At 41.3% G+C, this 27,862-nt stretch overlaps 3 protein-coding genes and 1 pseudogene across 7 annotated transcripts in view; 2 read left to right on the top strand and 2 right to left on the bottom strand.

Moving 5' to 3' along the window:
* Positions 1-1,566: 1,566 nt before the first annotated feature.
* Positions 1,567-1,866, bottom strand: NCBP2AS2 (NCBP2 antisense 2 (head to head); the record flags this gene model as incomplete). The annotated part of the gene is made up of 1 exon (XM_081085346.1): positions 1,567-1,866. The coding sequence occupies one exon, from the start codon at positions 1,864-1,866 to the stop codon at positions 1,567-1,569; it is 300 nt and encodes a 99-aa protein (XP_080941472.1).
* Positions 1,867-1,978: 112 nt separating this feature from the next.
* Positions 1,979-27,862, top strand: part of NCBP2 (nuclear cap binding protein subunit 2) — a 46,276-nt gene continuing 20,392 nt past the window's right edge. Inside the window, exons 1-4 of one of the 3 annotated variants that reach the window (XM_081085344.1) lie at positions 1,979-2,156; positions 3,107-3,288; positions 5,597-5,735; positions 6,515-6,634. In XM_081085344.1, coding sequence (XP_080941470.1) covers positions 2,079-2,156; positions 3,107-3,288; positions 5,597-5,735; positions 6,515-6,586 — 471 coding nt within the window. In that variant the 5' untranslated portion in view covers positions 1,979-2,078 and the 3' untranslated portion in view covers positions 6,587-6,634. The other 2 variants (XM_081085343.1, XM_081085345.1) reach the window with 2 other exon arrangements.
* Positions 9,226-27,862, bottom strand: part of SENP5 (SUMO specific peptidase 5) — a 67,583-nt gene continuing 48,946 nt past the window's right edge. For both annotated transcript variants that reach the window (XM_081085341.1, XM_081085340.1), the window contains 4 exons: positions 19,679-19,816; positions 15,017-15,100; positions 13,241-13,291; positions 9,226-12,415 (listed from right to left, as the gene is read on the bottom strand). In XM_081085341.1, coding sequence (XP_080941467.1) covers positions 12,305-12,415; positions 13,241-13,291; positions 15,017-15,100; positions 19,679-19,816 — 384 coding nt within the window. In that variant the 3' untranslated portion in view covers positions 9,226-12,304. The remainder of the gene's footprint in view (positions 12,416-13,240; positions 13,292-15,016; positions 15,101-19,678; positions 19,817-27,862) is intronic.
* On the top strand, positions 26,321-27,316 carry LOC308516869 (nucleophosmin-like; annotated as a pseudogene). The gene is made up of 3 exons: positions 26,321-26,378; positions 26,826-27,022; positions 27,109-27,316. The product of its transcript is annotated as a nucleophosmin-like (transcript).

The raw sequence follows: 27,862 nt of genomic DNA on the forward strand, positions 1-27,862 counted from the left end.
GGACCCGGTTTTCTCTGCTCCCAGACTCCTTCTACAGAAATGAGGGTGCGCGTATGTGTGTGTGACTTAATTCTTATCCACTCCTTTCACAAAAATGAATTCTCTTGATTTCCCCTTCTCTTGATTTCCTTTCTTTCTGACTAAATGGCCAGTTTGTCTAGAAATTTCATTGTTTCCTGCACTTCTTCCCTTTTTGTCTCTTCTAGAAAAAAACACTGACGATGGTATTTATGTTGAGGTACGGATTTGGGCTGGGGGCTGCTAATATTGTGCGACTCTGATATCCAGAGACCGATGGGTGGGGCTGAGGCCAATGAGGCAGACAAGACAGTAGACTGAACAAGCTCTTTAGGCTCATCACTGCCAGGCTCCAAGGAAAATCCAACGAGCGGCCTCTAGTTGGGAGAACGATTTCTCCTCTGATGGGAGAGGAGGGTAGGATGCCAAACCAGGACTTGGTCATTAGGGGATGGGACTTCTGGCCTGAAGGAGGATTACACAGCAGCTCTGATGGGAAGACTGGGGGATGGGAAGCCCAATGAGAAGTCTGACCATAAGGAAAGTGGAGGACAAGCTACGTTAGCTCCTCCAGCCCCAGGGTAGGTCTCCAGCCCTCTCCAGCTTCCTGTGACTATCAGAAAAGCCAGCGTATAAATTCGGTTTGGTTACCCGCCAGTCTAAACGCTTCTCCTGTGGCTTTGAGCTTTCTGCTTGAATGACTGTGTAGCCTAACCAGAGGTGATCAGAAATTCAGTCGGAAGCCTCCAATGCCCTGACCCTCTAAAACGGGAAACAGGAATGCAGGCAGCTTGTTCCTGGCAGGCAGCAGTCCTCACACCCGGCGGTGGCGTAAGGAGTGGGAAGGCAGGCATCGAAGGTCAGGCCTGGGAAATGCCATGGAAAGCTGAGCATGGACTTGGGACCTGGAGTTACGCACCTGTGATCACATCCGGCTCCGTAAGGCCATGGGCAACTTAAGCAGCCTCCCTTTCCCTATACATGGTGGGGATTAAATGAGGTAACCCACTCAGAGTGCAGCTGGCAGTGCCAACACAGAGTAAGCACTCCACGTGTGTTCACTGATGATCCACCCTGCGGGTGGGAGAAGTACCACGCTCATACCCGTTTCTCAGCTCGCACATTTAATCAGAGGGCTTGGGCGTCTACTGGGTTGTCTTTCCATCCATGATCTCCGCTGGAGGCAGAGCCCCACTGCATCCGAGCAGAGGCGGCAGCATCCACAGGAGTTTAGGTCTCCTACGTGGAGGGCAGGCTCTCCTTGGGGCTGTGGCACGGTCCATGGCTCTGCAGGCGGCGGGTCGGGGCCCAGCTGATCTTCATTTCTGTTAGGCTTCGGGGCTCCCTCCGCTCCCTGGCCCTGTCCGCTCGCAGGGCTCACCGGGTGTGCCCGCCTGGCCTGGCTCTCTGCTGCCTGGGGCTCTGCAGGCTGACAGGTGTCAGGAGGAGAAGCCGTGCGCGGGGCTGGGGATGACTCCTTAGCGCCGAGGCCCGTGTCCAGCCGGAAGGGAGAGGGGCGGCCTCGGCCCGGCCCGGCCCAGCCCGGGGTTAGTGGTTTGCTCCCGGGCCCCGCTGGCTACCTGGTGGTGGTCCCGGGCGCTCGCGGAGGCCGCGGCGGAGCTCCCGAGTGAAGGTGTCTCTGAAGCGGGCAGCGCGGCGGCCCAGGGAACCCGCGGGCCCGGCCGCGAGGCCTCGCAGACGCCGGGCCGCGTCCTGGCCGCGCAGCTGGGCCTGCAGCAGGGCGAAGGCGGTGAGCTGCGCCGCACGCCGGATAGGCCGCGACTCGGACAGGCGTTCCACCAGCTGCGGGTTGTGCAGCAAGACGCCCAGCAGCCGCCTTAGAACCATCGTTGGAGCGGCCCGGAACCCGGAGCGCCTCGCTCTGGCTTCTGACCGGCGGCGCCCGACGACGGACCACGTCTGAGCCCGCGCCGCCGGCTGACGACACTGCCGCGCTGGGATTGGTCCGCAGAACCCGCTTCTCGCGTTTCCGGTTCCGCCACCTCCGCGTCCTCTGGTTCTTCCCGTCGTGGTGGCGTCCTCGTCGACCTCTGTGCACTATGTCCAGCGGCCTCCTGAAGGCGCTGCGCAGCGACTCCTATGTGGAGCTGAGCCAGTACCGGGACCAGCACTTCCGGGTAAGGGGGGCCGGACCGCGAGGAGGGGGGGCCCTGGGCCAGAACCCTGCGAGTTGGTTTCTCCGGTTTCGCTGTCGTCTCCCACTCTCTGGTTTCCCGAAACCCAGTGAGGCCCCGGTGCCTGCTGGGGAATGGATGCCGAGGGCGCGGGGCTGTCGCCGAATCCCCTTCTCCCATAGAAAGGGGGTTTGAGGCTCGCTCTCCCGGCGCCGGGCCCGTGCAGAGGCGTTGGAGCGGCGGTCGTGGTGGCCCCCGTTCCCACGGGCTGCGCCGCGGCGCGGTGACTGCTGAGGGGAAGGGTGTCCTGCGGCCGCCCGGAGTGCCGGGAGGCGCCTTCCTGACTCAGATGCCAGGGCTGCTTATTTTTTATTTTATTGTAGTGAAAAATGTGTGAGCATGTAAATAAGCCGTTATTTTGAACATTTTCTGTAGGAGTATTACAGGGGTACCCCGTCTCTGCAAATCCATGGATTTTTTTTTCACTACAAAGGATAAAAAGCCCCTTTATAATAATATATTGGTTCAGGGTCTGGAAATGAAGCCGGGACCCTTGGAGAAGGACCCAGTGCTGAGAATATGGAGTGTGCAGGGGAAAGGCACGCCCCTTGTAGGACAGCGTGGTACAGGAGGAGGGCTGCATGCAGTGCAACCTCCAAGCCACGACCCGCTACTAAAAGCAGCCTGGATCTTGCTTCATAAATTGTGAACCAGTCTCTCTCTCTCTCTCTCTCTCTCTCTCCCTCTCCCTCTCTCCCCCTCCCTCTCTCTCTCTCTCTCTCTCTCTCTCTCTCTCTCTCTCTCTCTCTCCCTCCCCCCCCCCCCAGAGTATTTGTGGTAGATTGGGATGATAAGAGAAGCCGATTCCGAAGCAGAATTTATAATAGGAATACTATTTAAGCAGGGCTGTTCTTAGATTGTGCTGCTTAACTTTTTCTCTCTTTGAAATTCAGGGTGACAATGAAGAACAGGAAAAACTACTGAAGAAAAGCTGTACATTGTATGTTGGAAACCTTTCCTTTTATACAACTGAAGAACAAATCTATGAACTCTTCAGCAAAAGTGGTGACATAAAGAAAATCATTATGGGCCTGGATAAAATGAAGAAAACAGCCTGTGGTTTCTGCTTTGTGGAGTATCCTTCCTGGTCTTAGGTGGCTGTTGGATGAGGATGGGACCTGAGTGGTTAGTCACCTGTTTAAAAACAATGAGTGAGGATATTCGCTAATTAGCACCCTACACTTACCTCTGGCTCCTCTTCTTTCATCTTCCTACCTTCTGTCCAGTATGTCTGCACTCTTACATTGTGAAAGCTGGCAACATTTACATTTTGTTCTTGAAATCCATGCTTTGTTTATAGTTTTTTTTTTTTTTTAATCCTCACCCAAAGATATGTTTTTATTGATTTTACAGAAAGAGGAAGGCGGGGGTGGGGGTGGGGGTGGGGGAGAAATCAATGTTTCTCTCACATAAGCCCTGACCTGAGAGCTCAGTTGGTTGGAGCATCGCCCCAATAGGCCAAGGTTGTGGGTTCAATCCCCAGTCAAGGGCACATATAAGACTCAACCATTGAACTCATAAAATGAGTGGAACAGCAAGTTGATATTTCTCTCTTCTCTCCCTCTTTTAAATCAATAATAATAATACATTTTTAAAAGTCAAGGGAATAGTATCATTCTAAGCCCAGAGACAGTCAGTTACCAGTCTCTTGGGCATCTCCAGAAAAAGTCCTGTGCATGGGTAGCAGTATACTGCAGTCCTCTTAGTGATTGCTGCGTATTAGCACATGTGGGCCCACCTCTTTTTAAAATGGCTGTGTAGTATGTATCTCATTATATTAGATGTATATAATTATATTAGGTATACTCATTATATTAGATCTATATAGCTTGGTGTTTGTAGATAAAAACCAAAACTTTATAATCATTTATTCTTTCCCAGGAAACTAAATATTGAAACTTCTGTATTTATCTGTTTCTTTTCCTAATATTTTTCTTTCTTTGGTCGTTTTGTTTTATATTCTGAGAAATTTAAAACATGATCTAACATGTCGTGAAATTTTTTCTTTGTCCTGAATGATCTGTTTCTTTTGGTTGTATTTATGCTGTAAATTTTCCATAAAGGCCCTGTGATCTTTGGTTTTGCAATCATAATGAGGGGAAAGAAGAGTGATTTTATGGACCCAAGCATAGCTGCTATCTCCAGCTGTTGCCTTACCTTGGGATATGTGTGTTTACCAAATGCCATGAAAAAGGGGGATTGGCCAGCTCACATCAAGACTGTGCCCCAGTTTCTCCAGACAGTTCGTTCAGAACCCCATCATTTGATTTGTACTTGCCTGGGATTAATGCCCTCCTGCTAGCAAGCCTTCCCACGTAGACACTGTTAACTAAACCCTTTCTGCAGCTTTACTTTTTATTCAACTTCGGTAAGAGCCGCCTGGGTTTACTGTCTCCTTCTTAAGCTCCTTCAGGATATTTCAGACTTTGTTTCATCCATGAACACTCTCCCTTTGGCTTTTGTTGAATCACTGGTCTGCTGCTAGCCTCTTCTCTTTCCTGGGTGTATGTTTCTTTTCTAATTTAAATAGGGGTCTTGGGAAGGAAAAGAGGGAAATGTGCTCACTATCAGCTCGAACCAGAAGCCCCACTTTTGATTAGGTGTCTAATTTCTGGGCTCTACAAGCTTCTTCCTTCCATTCTCCCTTCAGATGCAAGGGCTCAGAGTGTCCATGTTGTGCTTGTGCCTCTGGTAACAGTAGTTCACAGGGGACAGGGAGAACAGTGATAACACAAAAAACAAAATCCTCCTCAAAGATAATCATCAGTCTCTGAGAACTAGTATTTTTGCATTTTTCTTGTAAGTCAAAGATCAACAATCATAATGGCAAATACCCAAGAGAGAGGCTGCATTGGCAGTGTTGTTTTTCTGTTTGCCCTTTTAGCATGCATTCCATTCATTCAACAAATTACTGGGTGCGGGACACTGGAATTTCAGCAAGTGTTTCCCTGTGTAATTAAAGACAAGGGGGAAAATGTCTAGATCAGTATTTCTGAGTCTTTTCCTTCTAATGAAATACAATGGCAATTCCATATGCACTGTGACCTCTCTTAAGGTTGTTCTTGAATATACAGCTCCAAATATGGATGGTATTGATTCCTTAGATGAGGGCATTTTGCGGCATTAAACCTACCCTGAACGTATTTTATATTTTGTAATCAAAATATGGAGAGAATGGGACCAAATAGTTATTAACAGGGTTATTCAGGAAATCATGATCAATGTAGCCATGGACAAGTGTCATATTTGACTCTAGTGCTTCTGGACCGACCTCAAACAGGCCTTTGCAAACTGATGTCTTTAAACTCCGTCTAGTTGAGTTTTGTAGTTCCAAAAAGGTTTAGAGAAATGCTATATAGTGTTCCTTAATACTTATACTTCAGGTACTACTCAAGAGCAGATGCAGAAAATGCCATGCGGTACATAAACGGAACTCGTCTGGATGACCGGATCATTCGCACAGACTGGGATGCAGGTTTTAAGGAGGGCAGGCAGTACGGCCGTGGACGGTCTGGAGGCCAGGTATGCAGGAAGGTTCTCTGGGCTCAGCCTTTACCTGGGATTCCAGTCCTAATGACAAGTGTTTTGTCTATTTGTATTTGCTCTTTTGAAAATAACGTTGTGGCTCTAACTTGGGCTTGAAGTGAATCTCAAATTGCCCATTGGGATTAGTAATTACTTTCTTAACCAATGCAGTGGTATATTCTGTACATTACTGAACTTTTGCTAGAGGTTAGATATTTTCCACCTGCAAAAGTGTCTAGAATAAAAGCAAAATGTGCCCTAACTGGTTTGGCTCAGTGGATAGAGTCCACCTGCGGACTGAAGGGTCCCAGGTTCGATTCCGGGCAAGGGCATATGCCTGCATTGCAGGCTTGATCCCCAGTGGAGGATATGCAGGAGGCAGCCAATCAATGATTCTCTCTCATTGATGTTTCTATCTCTCTTTCCCTCTCCCTTCCTCTCTGAAATCAATAAAGATATATTTTAAAAAGCAAAATGCACTGAAATGAATTTTGTTTTTATTTTAAAATAGCCTAATTTAAGTACCTTGCAATGAGTTATTTTTGAATGATGGCGAATGAGTGTACACCTGATGTTTGGTAAGAAACAAAACAAGAAAACCAAACTATGAGGTTGTCTGAGATAATTCTGCAAGGCAGTTGCTTTAAAAAATTATATCCTGCTTGAATGTTCATTCACATTATATCTGAAAAGGCTTGGCTGTTTGACATATTTATGGGAGGCATATTTGTTACACCAGTCTTCTCTATATTGTAACCTGTGTTCTTTTCATTAAGGTACGAGATGAGTATCGACAAGACTATGATGCTGGGAGAGGAGGCTATGGAAAACTGGCCCAAAACCAGTGAGCAAAAACCATCATGAAAAACTCACTCCTTTGGCCTGCTGAATTTGATGTATGTTACCTAAGGTCTGCAAACCTGCCATTTTTACAAATATTTGATCAGTGTCTCTACTGAGCCAGATACCACTTCATGGCTTTCCTCTGAAAATTATTAAAGGACAGAATCCAAAAGAATGCCTTCAATTCTAGTCTTAGAATATTGGGCATGTATGCGTAAGGTTACTGGAATGATTTTCTTACCAGGTCAAAAATCGTGTTCCTTGGCAACGGAGTTTATCTATAATGTTGATTTATCAGCCAAAACACCACACATCTTTTAGGAAAACTGGAAAAAGTTTACAATTTTGTTTACCGTGTTTGTGTGTAAGCAGGTTCATGGTCTACACATTGGAGCCTGTAATTATCTAAAAAATTTTTTAGTTGCCTTGAGATAAAGTTTAATAAAAGGAGTTTTGTTATATTCATATCTTTGCTCTAAATTAGGGACAGACAACTGAGTTTTCCCCTATGTTGAATGCTAATCTCTAAAGGCAAACTGAGGGAGTCAAAAGAACTTCCTAGAGTTGGTGCAAAAGTAAGCCTTAGACCGTCCCAGGTGTACAACCTGCTCACATGCTTTAGCTGTCAGGAAAGTAGGTACAGGACTTGAAGGGTATTTACTAAGCATATTTTTTAAAAGGTGTGTTTTACCTAAAGCTAAAAAAAAGCCAGGGTTGGTTTGTATTATGAAGAACCTCAAATACTCTAAGGGAAGTGGGGAACATTGTCAGTAGGAAATGGGATGAAATATCAGAGGACACTAGTTAAAACATTGTCTTGACATGTTGAAGGTTGCTGTGAGGGCCATCAGATTTATTGTTTTCATTTTCAGAGTGATCTTGGGACTAGAGTAGGTCTAAAAAAAGAGCTTGAAGATTTGAGAGACTGCCTAACGAAAAACGATCAGAAATGCTTTCCTCAGGAAATATGTTTTGGCCAGTTGTCATGTTGAAGTCTGTCTGTTTTTTTTAATAATTGTGCTTACTGAATTCAGAGCCTCAATAGCAACAGTCTCCACAGAGAGAAGTCTAGAGTATTTACTTGGCATTTGTAAGGCAAGAGGCGATTTCTCTCTAATAGTATGTTGAACTGTTGTTCTTTTTTAATTTATTGGGGTGACATTGTTTAATAGGATCATAGAGGTTTCAGGTGTAGATTTCTAGGATACAAGATCTATATATTGTATTGTGTGCCCGCCTCCCAAAGTCAAATCTTCTGTCACCATATATTAGGTACCCTTCATCCCCACCCACCCATTCCCTTTGGCAACCACTACACTGCTATTTGTGTCCATGAGTTTCAGTTTTATATCCCACACATGAGTGAAACCATATGATTCTTAGCTTTTTCTGACTGGCTTATTGCACTTAGCATAATATTCTCTAGATCCATCTGTGTTGTCACAAATGGCAGTATTTTTTTTTAAATGGCTGATAGTATTCCATTGTGTGTATGTACCACATCTTCTTTATCCAATCCCCTATCGCAGGACACTTTGGTTGTCTCTATTATTCATTTAAAACTGATAATCTGGTATAATTTTTCCTGACATAAGTGGCATTTTTTCATCTAGCAACAAAGTATCTCCAAACTTCTTGTAGTTTGTGGGGCTGAAGTATCTCAAATGTGAACATCTTTGACACTAGGTAAGTATAGGTTTTCTCATTACATTGAAACCGGTTATTTGAATTTTTATAAGAGCTATAACTTCTTGTAAGTGCTTAAGAAAAAAACATTTGCAGATATTTTAATTTTATGAGGACATACTATTGACTTTTTAAATTTCTTTTTACACTATAGTTTGAGTTTAATGTATTTTATATTCTTTTTTTAGTAAAACATAACTCAGATTTCTACAGACCTTAAAACCACAGACAGTGGTTCTACATGGAATTGTGACTTCTGTAACAGATTTCAATAAAGTTGGACCAACTTATCCTTGTCTGTGCCCATTTCCTCGCCTATAAAGAGGGACAGTGGAACCATCTTACTCTGGAATATTTATGATTACGTTTGGGGGAGAAATCTACGAATACTGTGCAGAATTTATATGCCCATTTTGCTATGACAGGTAACTAGTATGGTAGTCACTAGCCGCATGTAGCTAATTAAATTAAAACGTTCAGTTCCTCATTCACACTAGCTACATTTGAAATGCTCAGCAGCCACATGTGGCTAGTGGCTGCTGTATTGGATGCAAATATAGAACACTAGAGGCACAGTGCATGAAATTCATGCATGGGTAGGGTCCCTAGGCCTGGCCAGTGATCAGGGCCGACTGGGGCCTTCCTTCCGGCTGCTGACTGCTGGCCAGGGCCTTCCTTTGTTCCGCGCCAACCCTGGTGGTCAGCACTCATCATAGCAAGCAATCGAACTCCCAGTCTCTGGTTGAACTCCCAAGGGGACACTCTGCATATTAGCCTCATATATGTAGATCCCATCACTGCAGACAATTCTGTTGGACAGTGCTTTTTAAGGACAGGCTGCTAGGAGCCTACATTGGTCATATTCATAAATGAGTGCCGTCACGACTGAAATGTCACTTGGAAAAATTCCTACTCCCCAAACAGTACATGTTATTCAATACAAGAGCACACACATTTATAAAGGCATTTCATTTATTTTTCAAAAAAATATTTTTGCTAGAAGGTTTGAGTCATTTTACATGATCACAACCTTTAAATAAATTTTTTTCTGACCAAAAGGTACGACTTAAATGAACAGCTTGTCTAGGTCTGCTTTTGTAATACCCCAATACAATTAGCACTTCCCTGATGGTATTCCCTAGGCCTTCTTAATTGTCTACTGGCCAGGAGGCAGAGCCCAGCACATAAAGTATGTGCTTTATAATTACAGATTAGTTTGGTTTCTTAACATCAGTAAGCAGAGCAGGTAGTCAATACATCTAATTCACACTATTAATACACTTTCTCGCCTGATGGTTCTGATCCACCCAGAACTCCCAGTTATCTCTTTTAAACCAGTGAACCACAATTAATTGCAGAGAAAGGGCAGCTCAACTTAAGACTATTGCTGGCTGTTCTTGTTTTCCAACTATGAATTCAAGATGACCAATGTTACTCATATTTAATGATAAATAGAAAATACAATGCAAAGCCACAAAAGGGATTTGGGGACTCTGAGGAGCAAGTGCTTTTTCCTGTAGGAGGTTCCTTTCCTTAAGAGAAGGTTTGTTCTCTACAATTCTTGCGAGAGCTTAACTAAAAGAATTAAATCTACATTCATTGCTTTACATTTAACCAAAAAAACCCACAAAAAAACAAACCCATTGGAAAGCAGCAGCTACAGACTGGTAAGTTTGCTGATGGAGAAAACCGGGCAGCTTGTTGAAGACGCATCATGAGTAGCTTTTAGTTTGTACAAGGCCTGCACTCAAACCCCGAAAACATAAGGTCTACCCACCTTGTGGGCAACAATTCAGGGCCAAGTTAGTGACAGTAAAACAATGTCCCTTTCACCAACAGCCTAAACTGTATTTCAAACATGTCTTTGTTGCAAGGAAGCCATTATTACAAACATCAAGAAAAAAAGGCCATTCTAATGTGGGACTTGGCCTAGAGGTTTATAACTAATCACAAGTGGAGAACAAGTGACTGTGTGTGCTAAAACCAAGTTTCATGAATGCAGAGAAACATTTTAATCAGACTTAAAATATTTGTAATGTACGCTAAAGCATGCTGAGCAGTGCATCTCAAGGTGTCCCATAAAGCTGGAAGTGAATGAGAAATGACTTGGACAGCTCACTTTAGGTTCTCTGAACATCCCTTCAAGCCTCAGTGTGGAGATGATGACAGTTTCTCAGATTGGAGGAAATGGCAACTCAGGCTTTGGGCACTAATTAAGATTCTTCATGCCGAATTCTGTCAGTAAGGAAGTGAGAGATGGAGCTCTAAAGTATAAGATGTTTTGAGTCAATAGCCTAGTTATTGGCTACTTTGTAGAGCTACAAAAAAAGTTAGGTAAATGTATCACAAATTTGAAAAATCTCATTTTGTATATTTTATGTCTGAAAACTGAAAATCTCAAGAAGTCCTCCCCATTTTAAATTGTAATTTTTTCTAATGCAGACACAACCCTATCTATAGCAGCATAAAGTGCCTCTAATCTCAGTCTTTCTAAAGACTTGAAGCACAATAAGAAATACTGACCTGGTTTTATATTAAAGAATTTGAGTCTTGGGGGACTTAGGAAAGTGCTGAGGCTGTTTGCACTGTAAACACTGGTGTTGGTGCCTGGTCTGTCTGGGGAGGGAACCCTGCATGTAAACGTGTCTGACTCCACCCGCAGCTGCTGGCAGTCCTACCTTACGGCCAAGTTAAACTGCACATTTTAGCTTTTTATTCTCAACACCTAACTAGGCATAGACCCCAAGTGTCTTCTGCCATTTTCTTGGTATTTTTCTGTACAAACTTCTAAGTTTCTTACATACGTATCTGTTGTTTTACCTGCCCAGTTCAGAACGGATAATTGGGTAGTTTAACATGCATCTTTTATTTCCTTTCAAATGCCACAAATAGCTAGATTGAAGATGCAAGATCCATTACATTAACCCTAATGCAGCCAAGTGTAAGAACAGGGCCACTTCTGCCTTTCTCCAGAAGATGAGGTTCATAGAAGCCAAAAAAAAGAGGACTCCTTGATCAGGCAGAGGCCAAATGAGGAGCCCTGCATGTGCTGAGATCATGAAAGAGCTAAGGGAGGGGAGGGGGATAACACTTGCTGTACTCCTGAGGAATCAAGTCTTCTCTATTAACCGTCCTCTTCCCGCACCCACCTGAAAAAGACCTGAAGCCAGTCTTCAGTTTTGAATGTTTATATTTTAAATACCCTTGAAATAGAAGGGTATTTGGCAAATCCTAATTTCTTATGGGAGATAATACAAGGGAAGTGTCAACTTGTAAATTACTTTTAGGCTGAATTCTCATTTGTTTGACCACTTGTTTTAGATACTAAGTTTTTTAATGGGTCAAAAACAAAAATCTAGGGAATTCAATGTTCCAGCAAAAGCCTTTATAAGACTTAGGCATTTATTATAATTCTTCTCACATGTGCCTCCAGGAAGAGAACATGCCAGTTAGTTTTTGGCCACTTCCTTCTCACCCTTCAAAAGGAATGCAACTCACGTTCCCAGACTCAGAGAGGAAAGTCAGTGAAAGGTACTGCTGGTAAAAGTAAGACAGGACTGGCTTTGTCAAAACAACTAGCTATCCTCTATGCCCAGGGAATACCTCATACTCTCAGAGTTATGTTGTATCAAAAACATCCCATATTTTTTAGGTTTTGGGATTATATTCGAAACCTGTATTCAGTTCATATCTAAGTTTCAAAAGCTGTACCAAATCTAGGTTTTTTTTGTGTTTTTTTTTTTAATACTCTGCACTGCATGCTCTGTCTATATGCATGCGTTTGGATAATAAATATTAAATATGGGGTGGGGAGAACATGTGGAATTCATAAAGTTAAAACTGAAACCAATCTGAACATTAAAAAATAGTACATTGTAGTTAGAGAAATGAATAAGGGCTAAAAATAAACTTGAGGTAACAATAGTGGCCCAATACCACCAATCTGAAATATCTGTTAGAATTCAAATAAGTGTTTGGAGATTCAAGTAACAAACCATCTGCTCCAACTTGGTCAGACTTCCCAGCCTTGCTGGGTTTTAGTCCATGAGCCGGCATTCACACAACTCCTTGTAAATCCTCTTCCGTACTCGGGGCATGTCTTCTTGGGAAAACTGGAAAGGCTGATCTAAGGCGAGGCACTTGCAGTACTGCAAAGGACCCAGAAACATTAAATGGCCTGTGGAGTTATGTACCAGCCCAATGCATTTTATCAGATGCAGACCTAATAAATAGTCTAAGGCAGCATTTTAAAATTTGTTTAAACTTGTTATAAAGCACTGTTTTAGAACATTTACCTCCAAATTATAGTTAACCTTCCATGTAAGTACATGGCCTGGGATGTCCCCCCATCCCCACTTAATACCATGAAAAGGGAAACTGACAAGAGGCTCCATTTCTTCTCAAGGTACAACTAGACCTCACATGGCCTATAACTGAGAACTTGAATTTTTCAAACCCCAGACATTCATGCGTCATATGAATGAGCCCATCTTCCCAGATCTTTGCAGTTCTAGAAATTCATGGATGGTATACCATAATTTCCTTCACATATATAATGTATAACAAAATTTCCAATAGCCTTTTGATCACTAAGGGAACCTACAGTATGAGAAAGCACAGCTATAGACCACTTGCCAATGGTTAAAAATAAATAGTTAATTCTTCAAATGCCAAGGGTCCATGATATGGACAAATTCAGATCAGTGTCCAATGTGGCTCACTACTAACCTCTGATAAGACATGTATGTTAGCAACTACTCATTCTTGGCCTTCAAAGATGGTTCTTCCTAATGATAACATCTGAAAATACAGAAACTACTGCTTCTTAACAAGAAAGGGAGGAAGGAAAAGTACCCTGTTAACTGTAGCTAGTACCATGTACACATCATGGGGACTTCCATCTCTCCTCTCTAAACCAACAAATTAAATTCACACATTGTAAATTCTGAGGTTTTTTGTTGTTTTTTTTTTACCTGGAGCACAAAGACTCCACAGTCACTGTCATTTTTCTGTTGTGGAATACACTGTGGGGGAAAAACAAAATGATCATTAAAATAAGACCAAATAATACTCTTTAGATAAGAAAATTTATTTTTATAAAAAAATAAGCAAGAGACATGAAATGTATCTTTATCCAGGACAGCTGGTGTATATTACTGGTTTTTATTTTTATATATATATATTTTTTTTATCACTGGTTTTTAAAGTGTTTGATTTTAGCCCTGCCTGGTGTGGCTCCGTTGGTTGAGCATATCCCATGCACCGAAAGGTCGCTGGTTCAATTCCTGGTCATGGCACATGCCCAGATTGTGGGTTCAATCTCCGGGTGAGGTGCATACTGGAGGAGGCAACCAATAGCCTCTCTCTCTCTCTCTCTCTCTCTCTCTCTCTCTCTCTCTCTCTCTCCTCTTTCAAATAAATGCAAACGTATTTTTTTAAATAAAAAATAAAATGTTTGACTTTATGGAGGCATCTGACCACATGAAAAAAGCTATCAATGAACCACAATTTATAGAACAATATGTTGCCTAGATAAAAGAAATGGGAAACAAAATAAAATACTATTTAAAAACTTCCATTTGGATAATTAGTTTCGCTATGAATATACTGACAATGGAATTGTGGATCAGAGAACATGTGCCCTGACTCTGAATACTTAGACAGTAACAATCCTGCTTAGCAGTCTTCACTTTCCTCTCATATTACACAACTCAGCCCTATTCTTCAAAAGAAATTGTAAAGGTAAATAACATGTTTTCAAAAGAACTGGTTACTGTATCCTGTCTAAAGTGGGAATATGAAAGGTCATGACTAAATTTAAGAGAATACCTACATATTCTAGTTGGGTAAATTCAGAAAATTTACAAGTTCAATTCTAGTTTGAACTAATATACTAAGTTATTTAAAACATAAAACTGAAGCTTAAGTTTCAAATTTAGCACTTGGTTCAGTTCAACAATGAATAAGTAAATCTTATCTATTTGTTATAAAGGTTTGTTTCAAAACCCTGCCTTTATAACGTGTCAATGACCTAGACAGACCTGAGCTCAAGAATCTGGTCCTAGAACAGCTGTGGTGGCCTTTGGGGAAGTCACACCCAGGCTTGTTTTCTCATCTAGAGAATAAAGAGGATGCTTATCCCTAAATGACCCACTTACCTCACAGGCTGTAAGGATCATCAAATGAGATCACACAAGCAAAAACACTTTGAAAACATGGAAGCAGTGACCGTAAGACACTGCTATATGTAACAGGATTGGAAGCTCTCCCTAGCACTGTGCCCCAGATCCAGCTTTAAGTGTCTATGGGCCAAACAGTGCTGCTTCCGGACTGTGCTCACACTGGAACACCCAGGCCACTGTCTTCCCCAACTGCCTGGAAAGTAGCTCAGTGCACTTGCTCCCTTTAGTCGGTCCAAATAGTTGTTTCAGTATTTTCTCTGGGTCTATATGAATCTCCTGGAAATAAAAGCTATGAGGCAAAGGCAGATGCCACCAAAATTTTTTTTATAATAATCATATCATCATAAAAATAGTATAACCATATCATTAGCAGTTGCCCCAGGGATGAAATTACTAAACTTATTTGTTCTTAGCAAGCACTGGGAAACAACAGCCAGATGATGGACACTAAGGTTTTGAGCTTCCCGGTCTTCATCACCAGGCTAAAAATGCTTTTAAAGACTCCTACTTCTCTGATAATTCCATCCCCTTGATATGCCTGGGTTTTCACATTTGTCACATACTTGCCTTTGTAACAGCAGTCTGCCAACCCTGAAGAAATTCAGGTCTATTTTTTTCTCTGGCTTCAGTCAGCAAATACTTTCTTATATTCTGGTTAAAAAGAAACAACAACACAGATACAATGTTCCATCAGTTGGTGAAAAATGGAACCTGCCCACAGCACACAGAAGCAGAAGGGAGACTGTGGCCCCACCATTGGGCAGAGTATGCATGAACAAGTTTAAAGCCGGAACTTTATTTCAGACCTTTCACTCTATAGTATTAAGAAGGACTCTGACCCCCTGTACTCAGGTATGTATGCACTTAGACTGTGGACACTGATATATGTTGTAATAAGAACTTTTTATGAGATAGCCTTTTTCAGCGGTAAGTCAACCTGCTGAATTTCAGTTAAAAATTACTGCCAAAGCTCAATAAATGGAAGGAACTCATGGTAGAAATAATAACTGAAACTAAATGAAAAACATTGTTTCCATATTTTTGAGAACTGCACGTAAAGGTATCATTCAATTTGTAGAGTTATAATTAAACCCATTCTAGCCGAAACCGGTTTGGCTCAGTGGAGAGAGCATCGGCTTGCGGACTGAGGGGTCCCAGGTTCGATTCCGGTCAAGGGCATGTACCTGGGTTGTGGGCACATCCCCAGTGGGAGATGTGCAGGAGGCAGCTGATCGGTGTTTCTCTCTCATCGATGTTTCTGACTCTCTGTCTCTCTCCCTTCCTCTCTGTAAAAAATCAATAAAATATATTTAAAAAAATAAAAATAAAAAAAATAAACCCATTCTAAATACTAAACAGAGTCAGAATCCTGAAATTTCTACCAAGATGAAGCCTACTGAAGTTTCAAATTTTCCCTCATGCCCTCAACCTCTTCATGTATCTCTCTCTGTGTATCTCTTCTAAAGAGTAAAGTTGGCCCTGGCCAGTGTGGCTCAGTTGGTTGGACATCATCTTGTACACCAAAAGGTTGCTGGTTTGATTCCTGGTCAGGGCAAATGCCTGGGTTGCAGGCTCAATCCCTGGTGGGGGGTGTGCAGCAGGCAGCTGATTAATGTTCAGCTCTCCTATGAATGTTTCTCTTTCTCCCTCTGCCTTCCTCTCTCTCTAAAATTCAATAAAGCTATTAAAAAATAAAGTAATTGATATTCTTTGAGGGGGAAAAAAAAAGGGTGCAGAGGTTTCATGAATTAAATTAACCCCCCTAAAGGAAGAGTAGATGTATGTGTGTATACATAAGTGTGTGTGTATATATATACATACTTATACTAGTATACACACATACGTATATTATGCATATATATTTTTTATTGCCATAAACATGTTATACTGTATCATTCCTGCAACTTGCTTTTTTAAACTCAATTATGTCTTGGAGATCTTTCCATGTTAGAACGTGGAGATTTACTATATTCTTTTTAACTGCAATGATCAGTTTAACGGTATGACTATAATGTACATATTTAGCTAATCTGTTGGCAGGACTAGATTTGGGTGGTTTGGATTTTTTCACTATTAGCAATAACGCTGCAATGAACATCCTGGTGTATGCCTCATTCTTGTATATAAATACATATTTTTATGGAGTAGATACCAAGAAATAGAATTGGTATGCAATAATTTACAAGGTACTTAGAACTGATTAGAATTGCAACTGTTCAAATATACATACCACCAGAAAATATGAGAATGTCTGTTTCCTTACACCCACATTACCAACTGTATACCATTAAATTTTTCCTGATATAGCAGGCAAAAAATGGAACTGTATTTGTATTTCCCATATTTCCTGTAAGGCCAAGCATCTCTCTGTACATTTAATGGTTATCTGCATTTTTCCTAAAAATTACTTATTTTAACCTTTGTCTACTTCCTTTTTTTTAAATATTTTTTATTGATTTTTTACAGAGAGGAAGGGAGAGAGATAGAGAGTTAGAAACATCGATGAGAGAGAAACATCCATCAGCTGCCTCCTGCACATCCCCTACTGGGGATGTGCCCGCAATCCAGGTACATGCCCTTGACCGGAATCGAACCTGGGACCCCTCAGTCCGCAAGCCAATGCTCTATCCACTGAGCCAAACCGGTTTTGGCTCTATTTCTATTAGATCCTTCTTTTTCTTAATCATTTGTAGAAGTACTTTATATATTCAGGACAGTGACTATTATATGTCACAAACACTTTCTTCAAGTCTACTCCTTGTCTTTTAACTTTATGGCATACAGAAGTTTTAAATTATGACGTTATAATTTATCAATCTGTTCCTTTTTATCTTTTGCTCTTTTGGTTCTGCGTAAGAATGCCTTCCTACTCTAAGAACATCACATTTTCTGTATTTTACTCTAACTTTTACAGTTTTATATTTAGGTTATTATTCCATCGGAAATTTGTTTTTCTAAATAGTATGAAGTAAAGATCTGTATTTTACTTTTCCAAGAAGACAGCTAATTTTCCCAATGGCATATACTGAATAAGCTGTCCTTTCCCAACTTTATCATACACTAAGTTTCCACATATGCATCAGTTGTTTTTAGGTTCTTTATGCTGTACCATCAGTTTACTCGTCTATCTACACTAATAAAAGAGAAACATGGTAATTGGCGTACGACTGCTACCCTTTTCATTGGCTAATCAGCGAGATATGCAAATTAACTGTCAGCCAAGATGGCGGCCGGCAGCCAGGCAGCTTGAAACTAACATGAGGCTTGCTTGCCTCAGTGACGGAGGATTCCAACGTTCCCCGCCAGCGGCTGCAGGCCTCTGAGCGGGCAGTTTAAGAAACATTGTAACAAATACCGCCGGACTTCAGCCAGCAGATTCGCAACATTGTAAGCAAAGGCCAGAAACCTACTTTCAGCCCGGAGGCCTAAGAGCTGGAGCCAAGCCTCAAGATAAAGCTGGCCCAGAATAAAAAAAAAAAAAAAAGGAAAAAAGGAGCGGTTGGGAACTTCAGTCACTCCCAGCCTGAAAACAGCCCTCAGCCCCTCACCGAGACTGGCCAGGCACCCCAGTGGGGACCCCCACCCTGATCCAGGACACCCTTCAGGGCAAACCAGCCGGCCCCCACCCATGCACCAGGCCTCTATCCTATATAGTAAAAGAGTAATATGCCTCCCGGCACCGGGATCAGCATGACAGGGGCCAGCGCACAAACCCCCTGATCGCCTTGCGGCTCTGCGTGTGACAGGGGGCGGGGCCCCAACCCCCTGATCAGCCCTGCTCTGTGCCTGATAGGGGGGAGCTCCCCAAACCTCCCCTCCCCCCACGGCTGCTCTGTGTGTGATGGGGTAGAGCGATAACCTCCCCATCGGCCCTGCCCTGAGTGTGACAGTGGCGGCGCCTCAACCCCCTGATTGGCCCTGCTCTGTGCGTGACTGAGGGTGGCATCACAACCTCCCAATCTGCCCTGCTCTGTGCATGACGGAGCGGCGCCCCAACTCCCCAATCGGCCCTGCTCTGAGCCCGACCAGGGGCTGCAGCTAGGGATTGGGCCTGCCCTCTGCCACCCGGGAGCAGGCCTAAGCCAGCAGGTCGTTATCTCCCGAGGGGTCCCAGACTGTGAGAGGGCACAGGCCGGGCTGAGGGACCCCTCCTCCCCCCCGAGTGCACAAATTTTTGTGCACCAGGCCTCTAGTTCCTAAATAAATATAAACATAGTTTTCACTATTAAAACTTTATGACATAGCTCTGGCTGGGTAGCTCAGTTTGTCAGAGCATCATCCTGATATGCCAAGGTTGCAGGTTTGATCCCCAGTCAGGGCATATACAAGAATCAACCAATTAATGCACAGATGGGTGGAACAACAAATCAATGTTTCTTTCTTTCTCTCTCTCTCCCTCCCTCCAAAATCAATAAATATTCTTAAATTTTAATTTAAAGAAAAAAAAATTATGATGTCTGACGTGTAGTAGACCAAGTAATCCTTCCTTCACTATTCTACTTCAAAACTATTTTAGCTGTTCATGCACATGAACTCTGAAATACGAATTCCATGACAAGCTGATTAGGTTTATTTCAAAATCCTGATGGGAAACTAACTAGGACTGAAATTGGTATATATTAGTTTGGGGAGAACTGATCTCTTTCCAATACTGAGTGTGTCTATCTTTCCATCTATTCAGATTTCCTTTAAATACTTTAGTTTTCATCTTTAGAAACGTCCACATTTTTTTGCTAGGATATATTCCTGGGTAATGTATGTCTTTGTTGCTTTTGAAAATGGAATCTTTCTGTTTTCAGTCACATGTTCTAACTGGTTCTTGCTGGTGCAGAGAAATTAAGAAACCAACTGAATTTTCTTTGTATCCCCCCGTCTGGTTGAGCTCTCGTATTTGCCAGTTGATTCTCTTGGTTATAATTCATTCTAAAGAAGTTATTTTCAAGACACAGGCAAATTTCAGCTCTAAAGAGAACGATTTCTATCCACATTCAAAATAAAGTGTTAAGGGAAAGGCATAATAAAATGTGATAAAATCCAAATGAATCTCAGAGGATCCAGATTATAGACAGCCACCTGTCCTCACGTGGGGAGTCCTCTGGCAGTCCTTTTCTCTGCCAACATTTCAGAGGGGTTTTATGAGAGAAATCGATCCTCCGTGGTATCTAGTGCTAAGACAATATTTGGTCAGTCACAAGATAAAGGGAAAAAATGGGCATTATATTAACTTACCTCTACACAAAACTTAAAATGAATGCCTTGCGAATCATAAAATGAAATATTTCGGTTAGAAAGTGTCACAGTAATGAGAGACCAGTGAACTTCCAGGTGAATAGGAATCAACAGAAGACTCTTTTTAAATAAATCCACCTAATCGGGGGGAAAAAAGAAAAAAAGAAATGCAGTCATCACCAAAGGCTATCCAAATCAACAATAATAAACAGCTGCTTCAATGTCCTGACCTCTGACCTGCCCAAAGTCATAAAACTAGGAAGTGGTGAAGTCAGAATTTGAACCCAGGTCTCAGTCTGAAGCACATATTGTAACTATTAAGCTATAATACACAATAAGAAAACTGATGATATAGAAAGCACCATTTTCCATTTAACCTGCTAAAGCTGTGCTTATCAACTGCCAGATATGATTTGGCCCCTTATTTGTATGCTTAACTAATTTTCTTGTGTTCAGATTTAACCTCAACTCAATTCTTATTTAGGAAGGAGTCATGGTATTAGAAAATATGGCTATACAGCTTTTATCTTTCTACAGACTCAGTATAGTAGTTAAGATTGTGGGCTCTGAAGTAAGTCTGGTCAAGTTCAAATTGTGGCTCTTCCACTTACTGGCCAGATAACTGGCAATTTTCATAGCTTCTTTGTGCTTTGATTTCTTCAATATAAAATACAGATAACAATAGTACCTACCTTATAAAGTTCTTGAGAGTTATAATAAATGTAAAATGCAAAGAACTGTGCTCAGCACATGATATGTAACTAATAAATCTTAGCTATTACCATTATTACTACCTCGGGTCTCCCAGGTGTCAAAATTGAGAAAAATATCCCTGATAATACTTCACATATCCTAAACATCCTAATCCATCCTTTATATCCCAATATGTCCTTTGCAATCTAGGAATATTTGCTATTCCACTCAAAATCCTAGTGTGGATGATATAGTAGTAGGTGTTTAATAAACATTTGTAAGAGAGTTAATAAATTTCTTTTTTTTCAGGTATTTTTAAAGATTATTTTAGATATTCCTTGGGTTAAAACAATTACAAGGCTATTTTAAAATACATCAGATTCTCTTTATTTTTTTAATTTATTAGGGCGATACTGGTTAACAAAATTATACAGATTTCAGGTGCATAATTCTACAACACATCACCTGTACACTATACTGTGTGTTGACCACCCCAAGTCAAGTCTCCTTACATCACCACTTCCCCCCTCTTCCCCCCACAACCACACCAGATTCTTAGCAATGTTCTCAAGCCTTCCTTGCTTTCTGATATTCAGATAATGTCCTGCTCTAGATGAATCTTCTGCTAGTCTACATGACCGTAGAGCAGTGGTTCTCAACCTTGGCTGCACATTAGAATCACCCGGGAATCTTTTTAAAATCCTGATTTCTGGACCTCATCCTCCAGAAATTATATTTCTTTGTTATGGGGTGGGGCCACAACATTAGTAACAAAGAAACAGAATTTCCGGAGGATGGGGCCCAGAAATCAGGATTTTAAAAAGATTCCCAGGTGATTCTAATGTGCAGCCACGGTTGAGAACCACTGCCTTACAGCAAAGCACATTAGCACGTCTGCTTTTCAGTTTTTGCACCCACAAACCTGGGAGGTAGATAGAAGGAAATATTAGAAAAGACTGGTAACTGGTTCTTTCCAGCTCAAAAATTCTGAATATCTAAAACAAGGAATCACTTAAAATACAGTATTCAATTACACCAAATTTATATTCTTCTCAAAAAGAAACTTTGGGGAGGAATATACAGCCATGCTGAAGCTTCCTACAGAGAGAGGTAGCCTCTGGAAGCTGAGGGCTCCAGTCCTGCCACTATAGGAACTGAATTCTGCCAACAACCTGAATGAGCTTGGAAGATGAGAATGGAGTCTGGCTGAATCCTCGACTGCAGTTTATTGAGTCCCTGAGCAGAGGATGCAGTCAAGCCACGCCTCGATTCCTGAGCATGGGAACTGAGATAATGGCAACATCTCAGCATATGAATCTGGGAAACAGGTGAATGAGAGTGGCCCTGCACTGTTCCCCAGGTGGCCTTTTAAAGGTCAGTTGTTTGCAGATTGGAGAATGTATTGATTCCATCCTAGCCAGGAGTGGTATGGCATGCTGTCTGAGGTTCCCAAAGCAACCCCAAATACCCTGTGTTGGGTCTACAACAAACAGAAAGGAAAGTGCCAAGCGTTAAGACCCTCCAGAAATACTCTGGACCAACCTGATCCTCCCAAACACTGAACCATACAACTTAAGAAGCTCCAAAAGCTGGACCACCAAGGTTCACAACATCTACAACATGTGGCTGGAGAGAACCTAACCAGAACCGCTTTATAAGCTTTTAATGATTAAAAAATAGTAAGATTTTTGGAAAACAGTATGGTGATCCCTCAAAATATTAAGAAGGGAACTACCATATGATGTAGCTGTTCCACTTCTGGGTATTCATCCCCATATACTGCGACATTATTTACAATAGGCAAGATATGGAAGCAACCTAATGTCCATAAATGGATGAACGGATAAAGAAGATGCGGTATATAAATAGATTGAAGTATTATTCAGCCATAGGAAAGAATAAAATCTTGCCCTAACCGGTTTGGCTCAGTGGATGGAGCGTCGGCCTGTGGACTCGGGGGTCCCAGGTTCGATTCCAGTCGAGGGCATATACCCATTAGGGAATGTGCAGGAGGCAACTGATAGATGTTTCTCTCTCATCAATGTTTCTAACTCTCTGTCCCTCTACCTTCCTCTCTGTAAAAAATCAATAAAATATATTTAAAAAAAAAAGAATAAAATCTTGCCCTTTGCAACAACCTGAATGGAGTTTGAGGGTATTATGCCAAGTGAAATAAGTCAGATGAAGAAAGACAAATACCACATGATTTCACTTATATGTGGAATCTAAAAGAAAACCCTAAACAAAAACAAAATCTCAGAAATACAGAGAACAGATTGGTGATTACTAGATTGGAAGAGGTGGGCAATATGAGTGAAGAGGTCAATTGAGTGGTGACGGACAGTAACTAGATTTTTGATGGCAGTCATTTTGTAGTGCATACAGATGTCAAATTTTATTGTACACCTGAAACTTACAGAATATTATATACCAATTTTCCCTCAATAAAAAAATAAGAGAGGAAAAACACCAAACTTTTTAAATTATAGAAACAATTTTTTTTTAAAAATATATTTTATTGATTTTTTACAGAGAGGAAGGGAGAGAGATAGAGAGCTAGAAACATCGATGAGAGAGAAACATCGATCAGCTGCCTCCTGCACATCCCCCACTGGGGAAGTGCCTGCAACCCAGGTACATGCCCTTGACTGGAATCGAACCTGGGACCTTTCAGTCCGCAGGCCGACGCTCTATGCTCTATCCGCTGAGCCAAACCGGCTTTGGCTAGAAACAATTTTTAACATAAGAATCAGCCCTGGGCGGGGTGGCTCGGTTGCAGCGTCATTCCCGTACACTGAAGAATTGTGGGTTTCATTCCCAGTCAGGTTGCGGGTTCTATTCCCGGTGGAGGTGCATCTGGGAGACTAATTGATGTTTTCTCTCTCTCTCTCTCTCTCTCTCTCTCTCCCCCCCTCCCTCCCTCTTCCTCGCTCTCAAATAAATTAAAAAACAAAAATTAGAAAATTACAGATGAAAATATAAAACTTCAGTGTGTATCTTTCCAGATCTTTTTCTTCTTTTTTCTAATATATTAATGTACACACACACACACACACACACACACACAGTTTTACACATATAATTAAGAGTGATGGCCCTGGCCGGGTGGCTCAGTTGGTTGGAGCATCATTTCATTACCAAAAGAATGCAGGTTCAATTCCAGGTCAGAGCACAAACCTAGGTTGCAGGTTAAATCCCCCATGGTACGTGTACGGGAGGTAACCAATCAATGTTTCTCTCTCACGTGGATGTTTCTCTCTCTCTTTCTCCTTTCCTCTCTCTCTAAAATTACTAAAAATATATCCTCAGCTGAGGATTAAAAAAAAAAAAGTGAAGAACCGTATCTATGCTGCCTACAAAACACTCACTTCAGAACTAAAGACACACATCATGAAGGGACTGAAAAAAATATTTCATGAAAATGGAAATGAATAGAAAGCTAGAGTAGCAATACTAATATTAGACAAAATAAACTTTAAACAAGGAAGGGCATTATATAATGATAAAGGGATGAATCTAACAAGAGGATATAGCACTTGTAAACATCAATGCACCCCAAATAGGAACACCTATACATAAATCAAATATTAGCTGGAATAAAGAGAGAGATTGACAGTATTATAATAATAGTAGGGGACTTTAACCCCTCACTTACAATGGATAGAAATAACAAGGAGCCCAGCCAGTGTGGCTCAATGGATTGAGCACCATCCTATGTACCAAGAGGTCACTGGTTTGATTCTTGGACAGGGCACATGCCCGGATTGTGGGCTTGATCCCCAGTAGGGTATGTGCAGGAGGCAGCCGATCTATGTTTCTCTCTCATCGATGTTACTCTCTCTTGCCCTCTCCCTTCCTCTCTATCTAAAAAAACAACAACACACAACCATAATTTAAAGAAATAAAATAAAAAGAACTAACAAGGAAACTCTGGCCTTAAATGACACCTTATACCACATGGAATTAATAAATATATACAAAACATTACATCCCAGAACAACAGAATACACATTCTTTTCAAGTGTATATAGAACACTCTCCAGGAAAGATCACATGTTAGCCCACAAAAAGTCTCAATAAATTTAAGACTGAAATTATATCAAGCACTGTTTTCTACCATAATGCTATGGATCTAGAAAACAATTATAAGACAAAAACTGGAAAAACCACATAAACACATGGAGGCTAAAAAACAAGCTATTAGCCTGGCTGGTGTAGCTCAGTGGTTGAGGGTCGACCTATGAACCAGGGGTGACAGTTCAATTCCTGGTGGGGGCACATGCCCGGCTTGCAGGCTGGTCCCCAGTAGGGGACACGCAGGAGGCAGCTGATCAATGATTCTTTCTCATCACTGATGTGTCTATATCTCTCTCCCTCTCCTTTCCTCTCTGAATTCAATAAAAAAAATATTTTTAAAAATGCCATTAAACCACCAATGAGTAAAAAGAGGAATTAAAAATGTATCTTGAGACAAATGAAAATGGAAACACAAATTCCAAAATCTATGTAATATAGCAAAGGCAGTTCTAAGAAGAAAGTTTATACTGATACAGGAGTACCTCAAGAAACAAGAAAAATCTCAAACAATCTAACCTTACATCTGAAGGACCTAGAAAAATAAGAACAAACAAAGACAAAGTGGGAGAAAGAAAATAATAAAGACCAGAGTGGAAATAAATAAAACAGAGACTTAAAAAACAGCAGCAAGATTAATGAAACTAAGCTGGTTCTTTAAAAAATAAATTGCCTGGCTGGTGTGGCTCAGTGATTGCACGCTGACCTATGAATCAGGAGGTCAGGGTTCAATTCCCAGTCAGGGCATATGCCTGGGTTGTGGGCTAAATCCCTAGTGGGGGCATGCAGGAGGCAGCCAATTGATGAATCTCTCTCATCACTGATGTTTCTATCTCTCTCTCCCTCTTCCTCTCTGATATCAATATATTTTTAAAATACCAATGCATTTTTCATAGAACTAGAACAAATAATATTAAATTTTATATCACAAAGGCCCTGAATAGCCAAAGAAATCTCAAGGAAGAAAACAAAATTAGAGATATCATGCTCCTTGATTTCAAATTATACTACAAAGCCACAATAATCAAATAGTATGTACTGGCACAAAAACAGATACATAGGTCAATGGAATATAACAGAGAGCCCAGAAATAAATTTACACCTATATGGCCAATTAATCTATGACAAAGGGGAATATGCTATGGGGAAATGACAGTCTCTTCAATAAATGATGTTGGAAAACTGAATAGATACTTACAAAAATTGAAAACCAGACCACTTTTTACACTGTGTATGTAAAAATAAACTCAAAATAGATTCAAGACTTACATGGAAGACCCAAAACTATAAAACTCCTAGAAAAAAGCATAATCAATAAACTCTTTGGCATCAGTCTTAGCAATATTTTTTTGGATATAGTCTTAGCAATATTTTTTTGGATATGTCTCCTTAGGCAAACAATAGCAGCAAAAATAAACAAATGGGGCTACATTAAACTAAAAAGGTCTGCCAGAACAAAAAAAACCAACAAACCCAAAGGACAACCTGCTGAATGGGAGAAGATAATTTTCAAATATATGTCTAATAAGGGATTAATATCCAAAATATATAAAAAACTCATACAATTTAACATAAAAAATACAAAGAATCCAATTTAAAATGGGCAGAGGACCTGAATAGACAGTTCTCCAAAGATGATAAACAGATGGCCAACAGACACATGGAAAGATGCTCCACATCATTCTACAGGGAAACTCAAATCAAAACCATGAAATAACACCTCATACCTGTTAGAATGACTATTATCAAAAAGACAACAGAGTGGTGCTGCTTTTCCCTGGTGCGATTCTGTCCTGCACATCCATTCTGCAGAAAAGTGGTTGTTGCTATCTGTCCGCCTGCCTTTTCTACCACCTAATTGCATGCCACCACCCCATGGAGGATTCAATGGACATGGACATAAGCCCCCTGAGGCCCCCGGACTATCTTTTCAGTTTTTAACTAAAGACCGACTAAGAGCCCTGGATGGTGTGGCTCAGTTGGTTGAGTGTTGTCTTGTGCACTGAACGGTTGCCCGTTCATTCCTGGTAGGGCACATACCCAGGTTGTGGGTACAATCTCTGGTCCGGGTGCGTATGGGAGGCAACTCATCGATGTTTCTCTCTCTCTCCCTCTCCCTTCCTCTCTCTCTCTAAAGTCAATTTTTAAAATAAAACTTAAAAAGACCAACAAAGGTTATCATTTCAAGATGGAGAATGAAAAAAATGAGCAACGATTATCTTTAAGAACTGTCAGTTTAGGGGCTGGTGCAAAGGATGAATTGCACATTGTTGAAGCAGACAATGAATTAGGAAGGCAGTCCAATTAAAGTAAAAATTGTCTTACGGTTGAAGTGTGTGTGGTTCGGGGCCTGTAAGTATTAGTGGAGAGCACTTAGCAGCTGTGGAGGAAGAAGCAGTCAGAGGATGAGACGAGGAGGAAATGAAACTCCTAAGTATGTCTGCTAAGCGTTCTGCCCCTGCAAGTGGTAGCAAGGTTCCACAGAAAAAAGGTAACAGTTGCTGCTGATGAAAAGATGAGGATGATTAAGACAAGGATGATGATTTTGAGGATGAGGAAGCTGAAGAAAAAACTCCAGTAAAGAAATCTATATGAGAAACTCCGGCCAAAAATCAAACCATAATGGAAAAGACTTAAAACCATCAACACCAAGATTAAAAGGTCAAGAATCCTTCAAAAAAATGGGGAAAAATCCTAAAACACTAAAAGGACCGAGTTCTGTAGATGATATTAAAGTAAAAATACCAGCAAATAGAAAAAGGTGGTTCTCTTCCCAAAGTGGAAGCCAAGTGCATCAGTGATGTGAATTGCTTCCAGATGACTGGCCAGGAGGCTAGTCAAGGTCTCTGGCAGTGGAGGACGTTTCTTTAAGAGAATAGTTTAAAGTTTGTTAAAATTTTCCGTCTTATTTCATTTCTGTAACAGTTGATATCTGGCTGTCCTTTTCATAGTGCAGAGGGAGAACTTTCCCTACCCTGTCTGATAAATGTTGTCCAGGTTCCATTGCCAAGAATGTGTTGTCCAAATTGCCTAATTCGTTTTAAAGTGAAACTCCACCCTTTGCTTGGTTTTAACTATGTATGAAATGTTACAATAGGACAGGGATGGCGAACCTTTTGAGCTCGGCGTGTCAGCGTTTTGAAAAACCCTAACTTAACTCTGGTGCCGTGTCAAATATAGAAATTTTTTGATATTTGCAACCATAGTAAAACAAAGACTTATATTTTTGATATTTATTTTATATATTTAAATGCCATTTAACAAAGAAAAATGAACCCAAAAAATGAGTTTACGTGTCACCTCTGACACGCGTGTCATAGGTTCGCCATCACTGCAATAGGATATAGTAGTAGTGAAGGTCAGACAAATGAAAATGGTGGAGGGACAAAAATATATACATGAAATAAACTCAGTATT

This window comes from Myotis nattereri, assembly GCF_964212035.1.
Source record: "Myotis nattereri genome assembly, chromosome: 3".
Lineage (NCBI taxonomy): Eukaryota > Metazoa > Chordata > Mammalia > Chiroptera > Vespertilionidae > Myotis > Myotis nattereri.